The 15,238-nt window shown below is 39.9% G+C and overlaps 1 protein-coding gene across 1 annotated transcript in view; it reads left to right on the top strand.

Moving 5' to 3' along the window:
• The window catches only part of PTPRN2 (protein tyrosine phosphatase receptor type N2), a 622,484-nt gene extending 608,146 nt beyond the window's left edge, over positions 1-14,338 (top strand). Inside the window, exons 23-24 of the mRNA XM_030445109.1 lie at positions 4,282-4,355; positions 9,641-14,338. Coding sequence (XP_030300969.1) covers positions 4,282-4,355; positions 9,641-9,712 — 146 coding nt within the window. The 3' untranslated portion in view covers positions 9,713-14,338. The remainder of the gene's footprint in view (positions 1-4,281; positions 4,356-9,640) is intronic.
• The last annotated feature ends 900 nt before the right edge of the window (positions 14,339-15,238 follow it).

Here is a 15,238-nt window from a genome sequence, read left to right as displayed (position 1 = left end):
CAGGAGCACCAGCTGCTAAGTGCCAGTGAGAATCTTGCATTGGTGCCTGCAGGGAGAGAAAGGGTTGCAATGAATATGCCCCCAGACTTCAGAAACCTCTTCTCTCCTTAGGGGCAATATATCATTCAGCTTGCATCTTCTTGTGTTTTCTTTTCGTTTATTCAGTTAATGTTCCTGATGTGGGTTGTTGTGTACTCCCTGTGAATGATTCAGTCCTTTAGGAAGATGATAGTTAATTACTGAAGTTAAAATCAGGCTTGCACTGGTGTGGAAGTGCTTTCAGAGGTATTTACTCAGCTAGCTCACTGGGCTTCTGAGGACAGGGGGATGGCCTGTGGTATCTGGCTCACAGTTCATTACTGCAAATGGGAGTTCTGTTTAAAATAAAAAAACCCCCTACATTGCACATAGCACTGTCATTTTTTACAATACAGCTGGTACAGCATTAGCTCAGTCTAACACGAAGCCAGATTCTTACATTTACTTAAAACAAGCAATGAAATCCATTGTGGAAAAGGAACCTGTCACAAAGACAAACCAAATTTATTCCCTGCAGAGTAAAATCCAGTCAAAAGGTAAAAAGACAGTTCTCTATTCTTTAAATGCGTCCTCTTTTTTCTCCTTGTTTTCTGATACCAGTAGCACTGTGAAGCAGACAGGTACGTATTGATGGGGTGCAAATATAGAAAACGTTGCCTTTTTGACAGATTTTGTGTTGACTCTTCCAACACTCAGTGCTCTGCAGCCACGTATTTTTAATACTTCCTCTGGATTATTTGTTGTATGACAATAAATTTATGTCTTCATCTATTGCTGGACTTCATAGTTAAGTACCTTCAGCAAAACACCTTCAGTAATGGGGTATCCTTGGAATCAGCTCAGACTCTAAACCATTGCATCAAATTTGGTTTGTATGTGGGATTTCTAGATAGACAATATTTGAAATACCTTATCAGTTTGTAAGTATTTTGCAGCCATGTCAGTAAGAGTATGATTTGACCCTAATGCCTTTAGATGCAACATCTCTCTCCTAATGTGGAACAAATGCTGCACCTTTTGTCATCTGAAATGGCTTAAAATCATATCATAAATGCTATATCATACTGTTGTACTCTCAGATAAGAGAGCCCCAATGTGTGTCAAAGGTGTTGAATTTGTGACAGATTATAACAAAATAATTCCAAGGAGAGCTGAAAGCTCACACTGCAGTTAAACACTGAGGTCCTCTCACCTGAGAAGGCAGGTTGGGTTCAAACCTTCCTTTATGCCTTGAAAAATCTCCTTTTGTCCATCCCTGTCATTGGAGAACTGGCTACAGACTGTCATTGCACACATGAGCTGAATTTATGTAACAGCAATCTAGCATAAGTTTAAATAGGGAAAAAAAAAAGCCCTCATTACAAAATGAGATTTGATAGTGGACTCGTAATAGATATTTCAAGTCATTTGTTTTAGGCACAATAAATAAATAGATTCAGAGCATGTAGCAGTGGATGTGGGGGAGGAAGAGAGGTTTGCTCGGGTACAGAGAAAACAACTCATGCTGGCTACACCATTGATTTCATCCTTTTTCCTGTGAATTTTCTATTTCTGAGATATTTTTCTTCAGAAACAACTGCCCATCTTTGCAACACTAAGTTTTGTTCATCAGCCTCTCTAGGCTCTTATGTAGTTCCCAACATCGTCGTATCAGAGGCATTAAAGAATGAGAAAAAAAAGGGGGTAGCAAACCAATCTCTGCCTCTGCTTTGCCTTGTCTCTGACCTCCTGGCCTCTGAACAACAAACGTGCTTTGGGCAAAATCATACTTTGCTCTCTTTTTGCTTTTAATTGCCTTTGGCTGAGGACATCAGAAGTGCTTGCGGTGATGTGCTGATGGGCTGGGAAACACTGATCAGTAAAAACTGATGTTTCAGGGAGTTTTACTGACAAAATGCTTCAAAACAAGCTCTCCATTAAACACACTGGCCCACTAGGACTATTTTTATGTTCCAGTGCAAGCATATGCTTTGGTGTTTTGCTAAATCAGGATTTTGTAATCAGGCATTGTTCATACTATTAGGCATGTCATTCTGTTAATGATGATAAAAAAGCAAGCATCATTTCACTAGTAAATGCCTGCATCACAGAAATAGAGGAATTAACTCTTTCACAGGTAAGCTCAGAAGCAAGTCTGATCGTTTGAAAGTGTTATAAAGCCTTGTGATGAACTTTTTCCCTTGTTGTCCTGAGGCTCAAGTATTTCAAATAAAGACAGTCCCTTACTGGAGGGGTCATATACACATTTGCATCCATGGGGAAGCCCACGTGGCACTTGAACCTGCCAGCTCCATGGGGAGAATCACTGGGTTCATCCTTCTCAAACATGGCTCTGGCCTGTGTGTAACCATATCCATGTCATTGTCTTAAATTTTCCTCACATCTTCATTTCTGAAAGAGAGAATTCCTCTTATGTTGAGCCAAGATGATACCTTTTATGAGTTTTCACTGTTATGTTTACTTAATGAATTCATTCCATTTCTGTTACAGCTGAAGGACATATTTTCACCAGTGCAAAGAATGTGTTGCAAATTAATTACTCTTCTAGAGCTTATGTTAGTTTTAAATGTTTTCTCATATCTTTTATCAAAGGAACCCAAATTAAATCAGATACTTTTCATGGTTTTTCTGAATTTTGTAAAGATGGTATTGAGTTATGAAACTGAGTTGGGTAAATGAGGAGGTGCATAATGTTTACATTGACATCAATCTAATTATACTTAGACTTAAGCCTTTAAATTGCAACAGTTGCAGAAAAAGTAGTAAGTATTGATCCAGTCCAGTCCTGGGAACTAAGCAAGTAAGTGTTCTACCTGTGTACACGTGAGCCACTCTAGCAACAACTGTTTAGGAGCATGGACCCCAGGCTAGGCACCAAGACCCTTGTTAATAGTTGAGGAGATTTAAATGCCTCCAGAAGGGAGTCCCAAATTGTCACAGGCTAAGCCAGAAGATTCCTAGGGCCAGGCAATAAGAAACAGTTGTCAAAATGCACACTGAAGGAACATAGTCATCTTCAGAGCACACCACTGAGTATCCTTCAAAATGGAGCAAATTTCAAAACACAGCTGATCCCTGTCCCTGATAAACCATCTAATAATGACAGTCTGTGTACAAGAAGGGAGAGACCTGAGGTCAGCATCTTCCTAAGCTTCAGGTGCTGCAGACCCACATCTGCCTTAGGAGAATTCATGGACAACCAGGGCAGCAGGGAATATGGGGAAGACAAGATGGGGCAGTTAGACTTTGGCTAGGGCGATCCTTTGCCCATCTGCCTGATGCTTTGATGCTGTGTGATGTTCCTGCAAGATGCAGATACAAGATTGCCAAATTCTGTAGCTGAACTCATCTCAGAAGACGTCCACACAGGCTTCTACTCTTGGAGTTCAAACCAGAGTGTCTGAAATTCTGATTTTCTCTTGGTCCCCTCAAAAAACATGTATCTGGCTAAGCACTTAAGAAAAATGAAAAGGGTGGTCTTGAAACATCCTAAATGTGAGGAAATTGGGTTGGAAATCGGCAGCTCCCCTTTAGTTCTTCAGTCTGTGGATTATTTTAAAGGAGAGAGGCACAAGGATTTGCTTTGCCTACAATAGATCATGTTTGAAAAGAAAGTACCTCCAATTGCATGGTAGGAGGGACCCAGTCCCCACACCAGTGAGGCTCCACCTGCCTATTTTCTGCATCCTGGTGCTGCTGATTCTGTCTGGGCATCCAAAGTATGACCTAAAGAAAAAGCAAAAAAATTTCCCTCTCGAAGAATGATCATGCTGCAAGATTGTTTTGCAGGTCCTGAACTAGGAAGCTACAGACAGGTGTTCTGGATCTCAGCCACCATTGAAAAAATTCACCTAAGTCTTGTTTTAACAGCATAAATCTTTATGTAATTCAGGTCTTAATTCAGTGCATACTCTTAGAATTGACAAAGGGACACTCGGTGGCATCGCCACGACAGACCCTGAGGTTGTACAGAATATATTCTGCTCTAGGTGCACAAGCATTTTTAAGAATTTGTTTTTTCTCTGGCTTTTCTTGAATTAATGTTAATAAAAGCAGCCCCAACCTCTTATTTTTTCTATATGAACACAAAAATTGCAGCTGCCTGCCAAGTCTGCTGAGAGATGGATGTAATAATTTTCAATTGGACTCTTAGCCCAAAGGGAACCCGATAGCAAGAGATTGACAGATGCAGCATGGATTATCTTGTGCTCTGAACTCAGCCCAATTTGTGGTTTGTTGCAGGTGCTAAAGAGATTGATATTGCTGCTACCCTGGAGCACTTGAGGGACCAGAGACCAGGCATGGTCCAGACAAAGGTACTGTCAATAAATCCACTGGGATTTTAAATACATTAAAGGTCTTTCACAGTAGTTGTTTTCATGACAGAAGAGAGAGGCTATGACCTAATTTAACACAGGTCGCTTGCTGATTACTCTGTTTGGCTCCCTACCAACTGAGGTTTATTTATGCTGAAGATTTATCCAGGCTACTTTCTTTGGTGTTTATTGCTCTTTCTTGTAACATCTCCAACATCTATCTTGATTACCATATATGAAGGGCAGTCAAGACAACAATCTATAGCCTACTAAAGAAAATGTGCATTTGAAAGAATGTTCTTGCTTTCATCCTGAAATACGGATTATTTTTAGAGTATCTGTGCTTAACTGTGCATGTAATATTAGTTTAAAAGCTTTAGCTCGTTAAAGAGAATGAAACTGCTATATCTGATATTTTTTATGAAAAAAATATTTTTTTTTTTATTTGAAGGTAATGTAGTTATGTAAGAAATGGAGTAATTTTTAGCATGTTTGAACGTAAAACCTTGGATTATGCCTAAAGCTATGTCCTTTATAGGTGTAGCATGATGATGGTGTTTGTACCCTTTGGTGAGGTGAACATCTTACTCTGTAATTCCTGTCAGTTTACATTTCCACAATGTAAAACTTTTGAGGATAGCTGATGGTGTGATTATAGTGCCTTAAATTAGAAATGAACCTTTCTTTTATTAACTATTTCGGTGATGTATGGAGTGATATTTTGGGGTATTTTCTGCAAGTTACTATCTATGAATACAACAATAAAGCATTTTTTTTTGTGGCATGGAGACCAAATAAATTTGTATGGTAAAATATCAAGTGAAAGTTGATAACAGGAGCAATGTGACAGCCCTCTGTCTTGTCCAGGATGGAACTGATAGGAAAATCTGCATCATTTAGGGAGTTCAAATTGCTAACAGACATAGGTGAAATAAATGTGTGTTGCAGGAATCATTGGTTCATTACTTTAATTTCTTCCTACTCATTTTATCTTCCCACTAATACTGGGAGAAGTGGTGCTGGAGAACAGTCAGGGGGGAATTTTAATTATTATTTACCAATTAAGTAAGTGCATGAAAGATAAAGATGAGCCAGTCAAAGCTAACTAATCTTTATCTGCAAGTAAGACATAAAAATGCACAGATGTTGCTGTGGCTTTGATTGTTCAGACCAGGGGAAAAAAATGCACATAGCACATAGTATCCAGTGTCACATATATTTGCTCTCAGGGAAGATGGAAGTCCTGAGCTACTCTGTATAATGCATCCAAAATATATGGCAGCTCTGCAGAAGTATAGAGCTGTGATTTCAGTTTTCCTCACAGGGCTGAGAAATTACAGCTTGTTGTCTACAAGAAAAAAAAAAAACATAGTTTCAGAGCCAAAGAGTGAAGTTACATGAATGCCTTCTCTCGGTTAGTTTAGAAATAGTTCCCCAAGTCCTATGGAAATCTTACTCAAGATGTGTTTTTCCCCTTCAAACATTTATCTATAAGAGCTCCAGTAAAGAAATGTATCCTGTGTTTTCATCCAAGATGAAAAATTTTCTCAGGATACTGCTTATCTCTCCTCTTGCTCCTTCTTCCATCATTGTCAGTTTCTCAAAACCACCTAAATCACTTATTCAAGCTAATGTCTTGCAAATTATAAATATCTGGTTACTTGCTAGCAGTGCACAATCCCCAGAGAATTTTTCTGATGAATTTAAACAAACCTCTCTTCTTTCCCAGCTGAATACAAATGAGGAATATTAGACTCTTGGAGTAATTTAAAACAATGGATTAAAAGTCAGGTTAAAAATGCCAATTACAGAATATCCCTAGGCAAAATAAACACCAACTTCCTTCAGCAATGTTATTGTGTTTCCAGCAGGCAGCGCTCCACATTTCCAGTAAGCATGTAAAAGATTTGTTTGCAACATTCTGTCATCTGGAAGTGATCTTTAATTCAAAAGCACTGTATATAATAAATGGTAATGAAATTATCATAACGACATTCTGGATTTCTGAGAAGCATAATAGAGGGTTTGTGGGTTTGTTACAGGCTTGTTTTTGCAGGAGAATCGTAAAGTAAAATTGATATGCCACATGTGAGAGGAAAAAGTAATGAAGGAAGAAGCATATCCTCTGTGATGGGGAAAATAAATATTTCCTTTTTTTCTCTCTCCTTCTATATCTGTCCTCTTGCACTATTTAGCTAAAATTCTTCATTGAGTCTTACAAACTACATGTACTGTTTGTTTTCATGGGAAATTTTATTTGCAGACTTAATAAAACACAGCTTATTATTTTTTTCTAAATATGCTGTCACTTCTGCATCATGAGTGGACTGACACCACAAAATGCCTGTCCAGCTCTGGTTTTTGTACCCAGCAAGCTGTTAAAATTCATTTCCAGTCAATCTTGCATCTGCAAATAATATATGTGACAGTGTAGTTGTATGAAACAACAAACTGAGCTCCTTTAAAAATTCCTGAAATTAATTTGATCTGACTGTGGTTGTTCTCATGGAAAGGGGTGTGAGGTGTGTGGAGGCTTTTCTTTGGCAGGTGATGGTACATATCAGTGGAAGCTGCATTATCTGTATTTTGCCTCTGCATCTCATGCAAAATGGAGGAGGGGAAAGAGTTCATCTGCACCATCTCAGAAGGACCAAGTCCTTGGAAATCTCATGTGTCTGCTCTGCTTCCTCCTTTACTGCAGTTTTTCAGTCAGTTTTGAGCTCTGGCTCTAAAGATTATGCTTTGAATGTCGTTTTACCTCACTAATTTAGAGTCACACCCAGTGTTAGCTGGTAGACTCCACTGGACTTGTCTCCAAAATCCGTATCTCAATTTTATGAGTTCATGTTGATCAGCACATGGTCCTCTGGTGAGACAGATGCTTTTCCTCAGGTGGTGCAGCAGTGCCCTGTGCTCACCTGAGGGGAACCTCTCCATGAGCAGAAAAGGCACCTCAAGGTCAGATGGTCTCCAGCCTGACAGATAGATGAACAGTCCTCAAACCAACAAAATTAAAGGGCAGATTTATAAGTTAATTTCAGCAATTGGATAAATATTACAGGTATTGTAGTCCCTGAACTTATCAGCTTTTCCTGACTATATACTCAGATGAAGAGCACATGAGGTAGCCTCATTACTATGGGCAGCTTCCCTTCTTCTGAACTGATGCCCACATCTTGGAAAAGGCATCTGCACATCTCTGGAACTTGGCTGCAGCCCCATGTCAACCCTGTCAGCTTCAGATCAGCCTCTTCTCTTGTGTTCCCTGTGCTCCGAGGATGGGCAGCCTTGGGATCAGCTGTCACCAACATCCTGGGAGCACCTGGTTGTCCCATCTCCTGCCAGCCCTGGTGCAAGGCTCTGCCACTGCTCAGGCAGCTCCACACCTCACAGGTCTGCATCAATGGGGCTCAGAGGCTGCTGGCTTTTCCTGCCAAGGCTCTTACCCCAGAGGCAAGAACTTGTTATGCATCAGCCCAATTTTCCTGAAGCTTTTTGAGCCTGTATGAGCACCCAGTTTGGTTCTGGAACAGCATGTCCAGATGAATGCCCTCTCTGCTTCCACTGCCATCTTATGCATTCAGTGTACTCTGGTTAAAATATGAGTGTTACTCCTGGGTGGCTACCAGCATTTCCAGTCTTTTCTTTAATTGCAGAGACCTTGGGGAGGCATAGGCAGGCATATACATCATTTTCTTTCTCCTAATGAGGATGAGTCCTACTCTTTAGGGTGAATTGATGTCTGATTGAAAACTCTTGGCTGCAGTCCATCAAATGTACTGGGATGCCATTTTGACAGCAAAATGCTTACTGTCAGTGTCTCTGAGAAATTATTCTGAGTTTTGTTCTTCTGCTGCTGCTCGGGAACTGTGCCCATCATTACTTCTCTCTGAGGCATTTCCACATGGGAGATGACTCTGCAGTGGGCTAAGAGAAAGAAGTCTGGCACTGAATTGGAGGAATTAAGTCAGCTGTCTTTCTGAACTATGAGTTGAGTTGCATATCTGGAGTTTGTTCTTTTATCCCTCTTAAAGATTTCCACGGTAAAGTGAAACACTGTGGAAAAATGAGTGCTTTAGTCCAGTAATTACCTTTCAGGGTTGGCTGTGTTCCTCAGCCATCCACTGCTGCTGGCATACCTGCAGCCATCCTACACTGCCCAGGCAGCACAAATTTTGGGGGTTGAAGGTACCCACCAGAATACCAGTTTCATAGTTGGAAACACAAATGGGAAACCAGCAGTGATCTCAGGATACCTTGCAGGGGCTGTTTCAGACCTCCATTCTCAAAGCTGGTTCTTCAACAGCTCTTGGTCCCAGCTGGCTTAAACCACTAGAGTACTTCTAGAAAATCCAGAAGCTTCCTCATGGTCTTTGTCTGTTGTCCTCAGTTTTTCTATATTCACAGTTAAGTCCCCATATTCCTGTTTCATCAGTAAAAATGCAAACTCCAAATAATCTTGCCAGATATTCCAGGAAGCTAAATTTCTGAGAAGAATATAACACCTGCTAACCTTGAGGAAGTAAAGCTCCTTTGTTCTTCTGTAGAACTAGACAGTTTAGGAGTGTGTTAGGGTTGCAGGTAGATGAGGTGACCATTCATTCCTCTGTCCTTGACACTTCTGCTAACCCAGCACAGAAACCCATTAGTAATCTTTAGTTTAGGTTTACAGTAAATTGATATCAGAGAAATGCCTTCCCAATATTTCCTAAATAGGAGTGATCTAGACACCACTAGGTAATTTGTGGGTGCAGAAAGGCAACTAAAAGGGGAGGCTGAAACAGAAAATTAACAGGGAAAACAAAAATAAGATACTGTTTTACATAATAGGTGTAAGGTGCAGTGATATTTGTTCCAGCTGATTTCAACTAGAAAAAGTCCTGAGAAAAGCCAAAGCCTCTATATTGCAGCATCTCACTAATTTCCTATCTCATTATGGTAACAAGTTTCCATCTTCATGTCAGAAGGAAGTGGCTGGTGATCTACTACTCCCAAGCCCTTCTGACCACGCAATTGCAATACATCATTGTGTCCCCATAGCTTCGTTTCTGCAAACAGCATTTTTCTCCATTAAAATGACTCTTGCTTCAAGATGCTGTCAAACATGTTAGATGGCATCAATAATCCCAGAACATTTTGTTCCTTTCCATCGCAGTGTATAGTTCATCCTGCATATTCATATTTTTAACAATGTCTTGAGGACAGTCGGCTGCAGAATAGTTGAAGCAGGCTCTTGGAGAGGGTTTTGGTTTATTATTCAGAGCATGTGTTTGTTCTCTCTGCAGGAGCAGTTCGAGTTTGCTTTGACAGCAGTTGCAGAGGAAGTGAATGCAATACTCAAGGCACTTCCCCAGTGAGCAGCTCAGCCTCCCGGAGGTTCCTGCAGGATCCGTCCCTCATCTTCCTCATCCTCAGTCCCTGTGAATGTTCTTGGAAACCGTGACCTGACTTAAGTGTGTATCTTCTGTTGTAACCACGTAGTGATAGGGTCCTTACAAACTCCTTTAGCTGGTTAAAGTTCAACAGTTAAAATGTGCGTTCTGTTTTTTTGGGTTTTTAAACAAATTTTTAAAAGTACGTTGAAGCCTCAGATTAAGTGACAGAAAAATCCATCTAATGCCTTTCACATCCTCAAAGCCCTGTCACACTTTGAAAGCACACATTCATGTTCTTAATAGCAAATATACAGTATTGTGGGTAATTAGTGCAGTCAATATAGTCGCAGAAAACAGTGTTCTGTTTTATTTTGTAACTTCTCAAAAGCTGAATAAGTGTGGAGGGCCTGAAGAGGATGGTGATTGCTCCTATACAATGCCAAGCAAGAGCATGAAACAGTGCTGAGGGTGTGAGTAAACAGAGATCCAGATTCTGGCAAAGAGATTGTGCACCTTCTCATGCTGAGCTTTGGCAGGCAAATGTTTTCTTAACTGTTGTTTACTTTTCAGCTTTGTGCCATGAATGGAAGAAAATCTGAGCTCTAAGTAAATAGGCCTGCACAGTTGTTGCAACTAGGGAGAACAAGTTGGTCACCTTAAGGGGAAGCTGGGGAAAAATGAGCACAGCAATTCTGACTATGTACCTACCACTGACAGCACTGAAAAGGAGAGTATGGACTCACCTCAGGTGATGGGCAAAGGCTCTGTCAGCAGTCAGGTAAATATCCAGAGCTGTAATGGTAGCAGATGGTTGATTTATGGGATTACTGAGGAAGGAAATGGGACTCTCCTCTTTATATTTTTGTGTTTCCGTCTGTAAAACTGTGTTTTACCATCAATTTTAGCCAGGAGAATATATTTCTGTAAAACTCTGGTTGAAGGAGAAATCTCCAGTCAGCATTTTACAATCCTCATTGAATTTGTCTGATCCAGACACTCATTGCACCTTTCTGAAGAGGCTCTGCTTGCTCCTTGTTTCAAATGATAACTATTTTAACTAAACTTTAAGGGATAAAGAAGCACACTGGTTGAATTTCAGAAGTTCTTGTGTTCTCAAAACACCTGCTGTTGAAAAATATGTATGTAAATGGTTTGGTTAGGCAGTCTTGCCTATGTGGATTTGCAGGTCTGGTTGTGCTGCTCTTCTGAAGGAATTTAAATCATTAATAGAAAGTACTCTGATGTGTTTGAATGAAGGGCCTGAGAGTAAAATTGTTAAAGGTATCTTCGTGATTTAGGCTCTTAATTTCATTTTCAAAAGTGAATGTTTAGATGCTTTTTCGTATGTGATCCTACATTTCCATGATTTAAGAATTTTGGGGTGCTTTTTTCCAAAATCTTAACAATGTTGTATGCTTGAAAACGTATTAGGCTCATCATATGACTTCAGGACTGAAGAATGTATCATTTAATCTAATTTGGAAAGGGGAAGCTTTTATAAACTTCTAATCACTGAAATGTTAAAGGTAAAATATTGCATAGTTTTGCTGGCACAGGGGTAACAGGCATCTCTTGAAATCAACCATGTTGCAATTTTGTGTTGTAGGTGTGAATATTGGTGATTTCTTCTTTTTAGCAATTAAAGAGTTATTTAAAAAAAAAAAAAAAAAAGGAGAAGGCTTGTTACTTTTTGCTATACATTTTTCTATGCTTTACTTGGTATGTGCTGTTGCTTAATTTGTGCATCCCATTACTGTGGCAGTACAGAGCAGTTACTGCAGATGCCATCATCCTCTTAAGTACACATACTGTACATTAAGCCACATGTTTATTTTATGGCCTAAGCATTTTAGAGCTTTCCTAGCAATAACTAAAAAAACTAATGGAGTATGAATGGGAAAATTGCCTTTTTCATTTGATAATTTAGGTTTAACAGGATTCTTTTATTACTTTAGCTAACACAAAATTGCAGATGAGATCGGTTTAAGCAGTATCAGCAAGTGTTTGAATTAGATTTACTGTGAGCCATGTACTGCAGCTTTCTGAAAATACAGGTAGTTATATCCAAGCAAACTGTCCAAAGTATCAAAATTAGAACATCCTAAGCCAAGCCCCCTGATTAGTGGGTAGAATTATTTCCCAGTGCAAGATGCTGTGCCATTACCTACTGCCAATGGGATAATGGGTTTTTAACATAGATTTCTGCCCTGGGATTCATTAGCGTTCACCTTCTGACTGTCCCTGTGCATACCACAAGCATGGCTGACAAGCCTTTCATTTGCACTTCAGGAATATTTTTTAATTGTTCTTTTGCAAATATTTGCATTTCTTAATAGCAATTTCAGGGTGATCCCTATTAATTCACAAGCAGCTGAGTGTAGGGCTTAAATATTGGTCTTCATGTTTCAGAGTTTATTTAGCGTAGATTAGAGGACATTTATCTTCCCCAAAGCTAATGGGGCAGGGATGTATTGTTTTATTCATATTTGTAGACAGTTTACACAACAGAAAGATGCAGTCTTACTCAGAGGGTTAAAGCATCTCCTGCTGAATGTCATTGACAACCCTGTTATTTCAGCTGTAGTTTGTACAGTTCCTCCACAAAGAGGTGCCAGGCTTATTCTGTTGACCACAAAATATCACGCAGAGTATTTCATCTGTTAGGGGAAGCATAATGTTCAGGCCTCTCAATAAATGCCATGCTTCTGGAGGTGAAAATCTGCTGCAAGGTCTATTATAGTGAAATGTAGCTTTCAGTTGCACCAGGGTGATCTGGCCAAGTTTGACAGTTCATTTCCCAGGAAGGTGTCAAAGCCATGGATGAAGCCACAGAGATTTCTCATGCAGGGCAGGTATTTCTTTACCCTTTTCACTGCAGTTAGCTTAAACCCTGTGATTTGGCATTGTGTTGCTCAAGCCACCTCAGCCACTTGCACTGGGCATGGGACCTGCCCCATGTTCACTGTCTGGTTGAGCTGAGCTTCTTCCTTTTAGCCAGGATCAGTTGAGAGTCCAGAGTCAAGTAAGACCCACAGTCCTTCCCTCTTCAATATTCTGCTTGATCTTTAATAAACAGATTGTGACTGAGGCTTCAGCTGGTGCTTGGTGTGCACCCATAAACAGCACATGTGCAGTATCTTGAAGAACATCTTTGTGTTCTTGATAAAGACAAATTGAATGCACAGGTGTTGCTTCTATGGTTGAATCTTTAAATTGCATTTAAGGGGGAGAGCTGCAGGAGGGCAATATAACATCAGTTCTCACAGTTCCCTTCCTTACTGGCCAAAGCCTGTGGCAGAGGGGCAAACCCCTGTTTTCCCACAGGCACAGCAGGGAGCACAGCTCCTGGTCCTGAGCAAGGCAGCAGTGACCAGACCAGACTCCACACTTACATGGTCCCAGTGGGTGCAGACATGAGGCATGGAAAGGTGGTTTTCACCAGCATTATTGGTTCATAAAAGTAACAGCAGTAACATCCTTCCCATGACATGGACCAGGATTTGGACGGATGGATGGGCAGGACAGCACTGTTCCCCAAAGCCCAGATCCCTGAGAGTCAGCCCTTGGCACCAGGAAAACAGTGTGGGGTTTGCTGTTGCCTTCACATCCTTCAGGTATGATCTCTCTTGGCTATCATCTATGGGACCTGGTGCAGCCCAAGTAGCATCCCTGGAAATTGTCAGGGCCAAATAAAGAATCTCAGCAGAAAATCCCATATCTAAAGATCAACTCAGTAGCAAAATAAGCAAGTTTATTTTTATAGGGACTATTAAACATTTAAAACATTTTAAAATATTTTTTAAATCTACACCAATGACTAAACCTTGTTCCTGTCTAGTATGCATGCAGAACCAATCTCCATCCATCCCTAGGGGAATGACAGCTATAGTACCTGTAAGGAGTTCATGCTTTATTAGTCAAGTAGAACATTAATAAAATCCAGCCCACTTCATAATTCCCAGAATAGTCATTAATTAAAAAAACTGTTTATTGGAATAGAAAACAAGTATTTGATTAGCTTTGTTACAGAACAATAGCTCTCTTAGTTTTTATTCTGCATATTTTCTTCTTTGTTTAGAAAATTCTGTTACGAAGCAGTTGAGATAATTCGCTTTTTAAAACTGTACAGTTTCTATTGTTTGCTTTTTAAATGAGAATGCACTTTGTAGACTCTATTATTATATTTTTCTGTTAAAATTACATTGGGCATTACAAAAGCATTCCCAACCACAGTGAAAAGAAAGCTATCCTGTTGGTTTATTTTAAAAGACAAAAAAATTAAGACAACATTGCAGAGCTGTGGCATACTCAGTCCAGTTAGAGCATGACTCTTTATTATTCTTCATTTACCACATTAGAAATAAAATAAAATTACACCAGCAAGATTTCATTTGAAGCTGTTCTTGCATGCTCTTCGTACTGTATTTGATGGCATAATATTGTTTTGTTTACAATCTTTTCTTTCTTGTCATTCTATTATATTCTTCATATGTATATAATTTAAAAGAAAAAAAAAGATTATACAAAGTATTTTGTTCTACCTCTGTAAAAATCATATTTGTGAATAAAGTCACATTGTCTGTGGAGTACAGTATTGTGAATACAGCATTACCAGATGGTGCTTTCTTTTCTTTGAGGGGTGGGAGTGGTACCTCCATCCATTACTGGAAGGATGGATTTTGAATATCTGAGGTGGGCACACAGGGCTGAAAAAGGACACAAATTTCCTCCTGATGGCTTAGAGGTCCCCATTTAATCTGTTTTGAGCAGAAGATATTGCAGCCACTCCTGGTTTGAGTGTGTGACCTATCAAATTGCAGATGCCAAATTTTTGATAGCATGATAGAATGGATAAGTCATCTGGTTCCAACCTCCCTGCCATGGGCAGGGACACCTTCTACTAGACCAGGCTGCTTAAGGCCCCATCCAACCTGGCCTTGAACACTTCCAGGGAGGGGGCATCCACCCTTGGGCAACTTGTTCCAGTGTCTTACCATCCTCATTGTAAAGAATTTCTTCTTAATATCTAATTAAATCTCTCCTCTTCCAAGTTTTAGGTCATTACCCCTTGTCCTCTCACTACACACAAATGCAAAAAGTCCTAACCCAGCTTTCTTACATATATGCTCCTTCAAGTATTGGAAAGCCACTATAAGGTCACCTTGAAGCCTTCTCTTCTCCAGGCTGAACAACCCCAACTTCCTCAGCTTCTCTTCATAGGGGAGGTGCTCAAGTGCTCTCATCATTTTTGTGACTCTCCTCTTTTGATGGAGGCAGACTCCTGTATTCAGACTAGAAAATAATACAAGGGGGAAAAAGAAACTAATTTGCACCAACTCTCCTTGTACAATAAGTAAGCGAAAAAAAATTAGGCCTATATTGTGTGTCACAAAGTGTACACATTAAGAAACAAGACAAATGATGCGCTCTTTCAGTAAAATTAAAGGCAGGGAAGCCTGGTGGATCAGAGTCTTACATAATGTGCGGTATGGGCTGCCCAAGGGTTTA

The sequence above is a fragment of the Calypte anna genome, chromosome 2, assembly GCF_003957555.1.
Source record: "Calypte anna isolate BGI_N300 chromosome 2, bCalAnn1_v1.p, whole genome shotgun sequence".
Lineage (NCBI taxonomy): Eukaryota > Metazoa > Chordata > Aves > Apodiformes > Trochilidae > Calypte > Calypte anna.
This window is presented reverse-complemented; position numbering and strand designations above follow the sequence as displayed.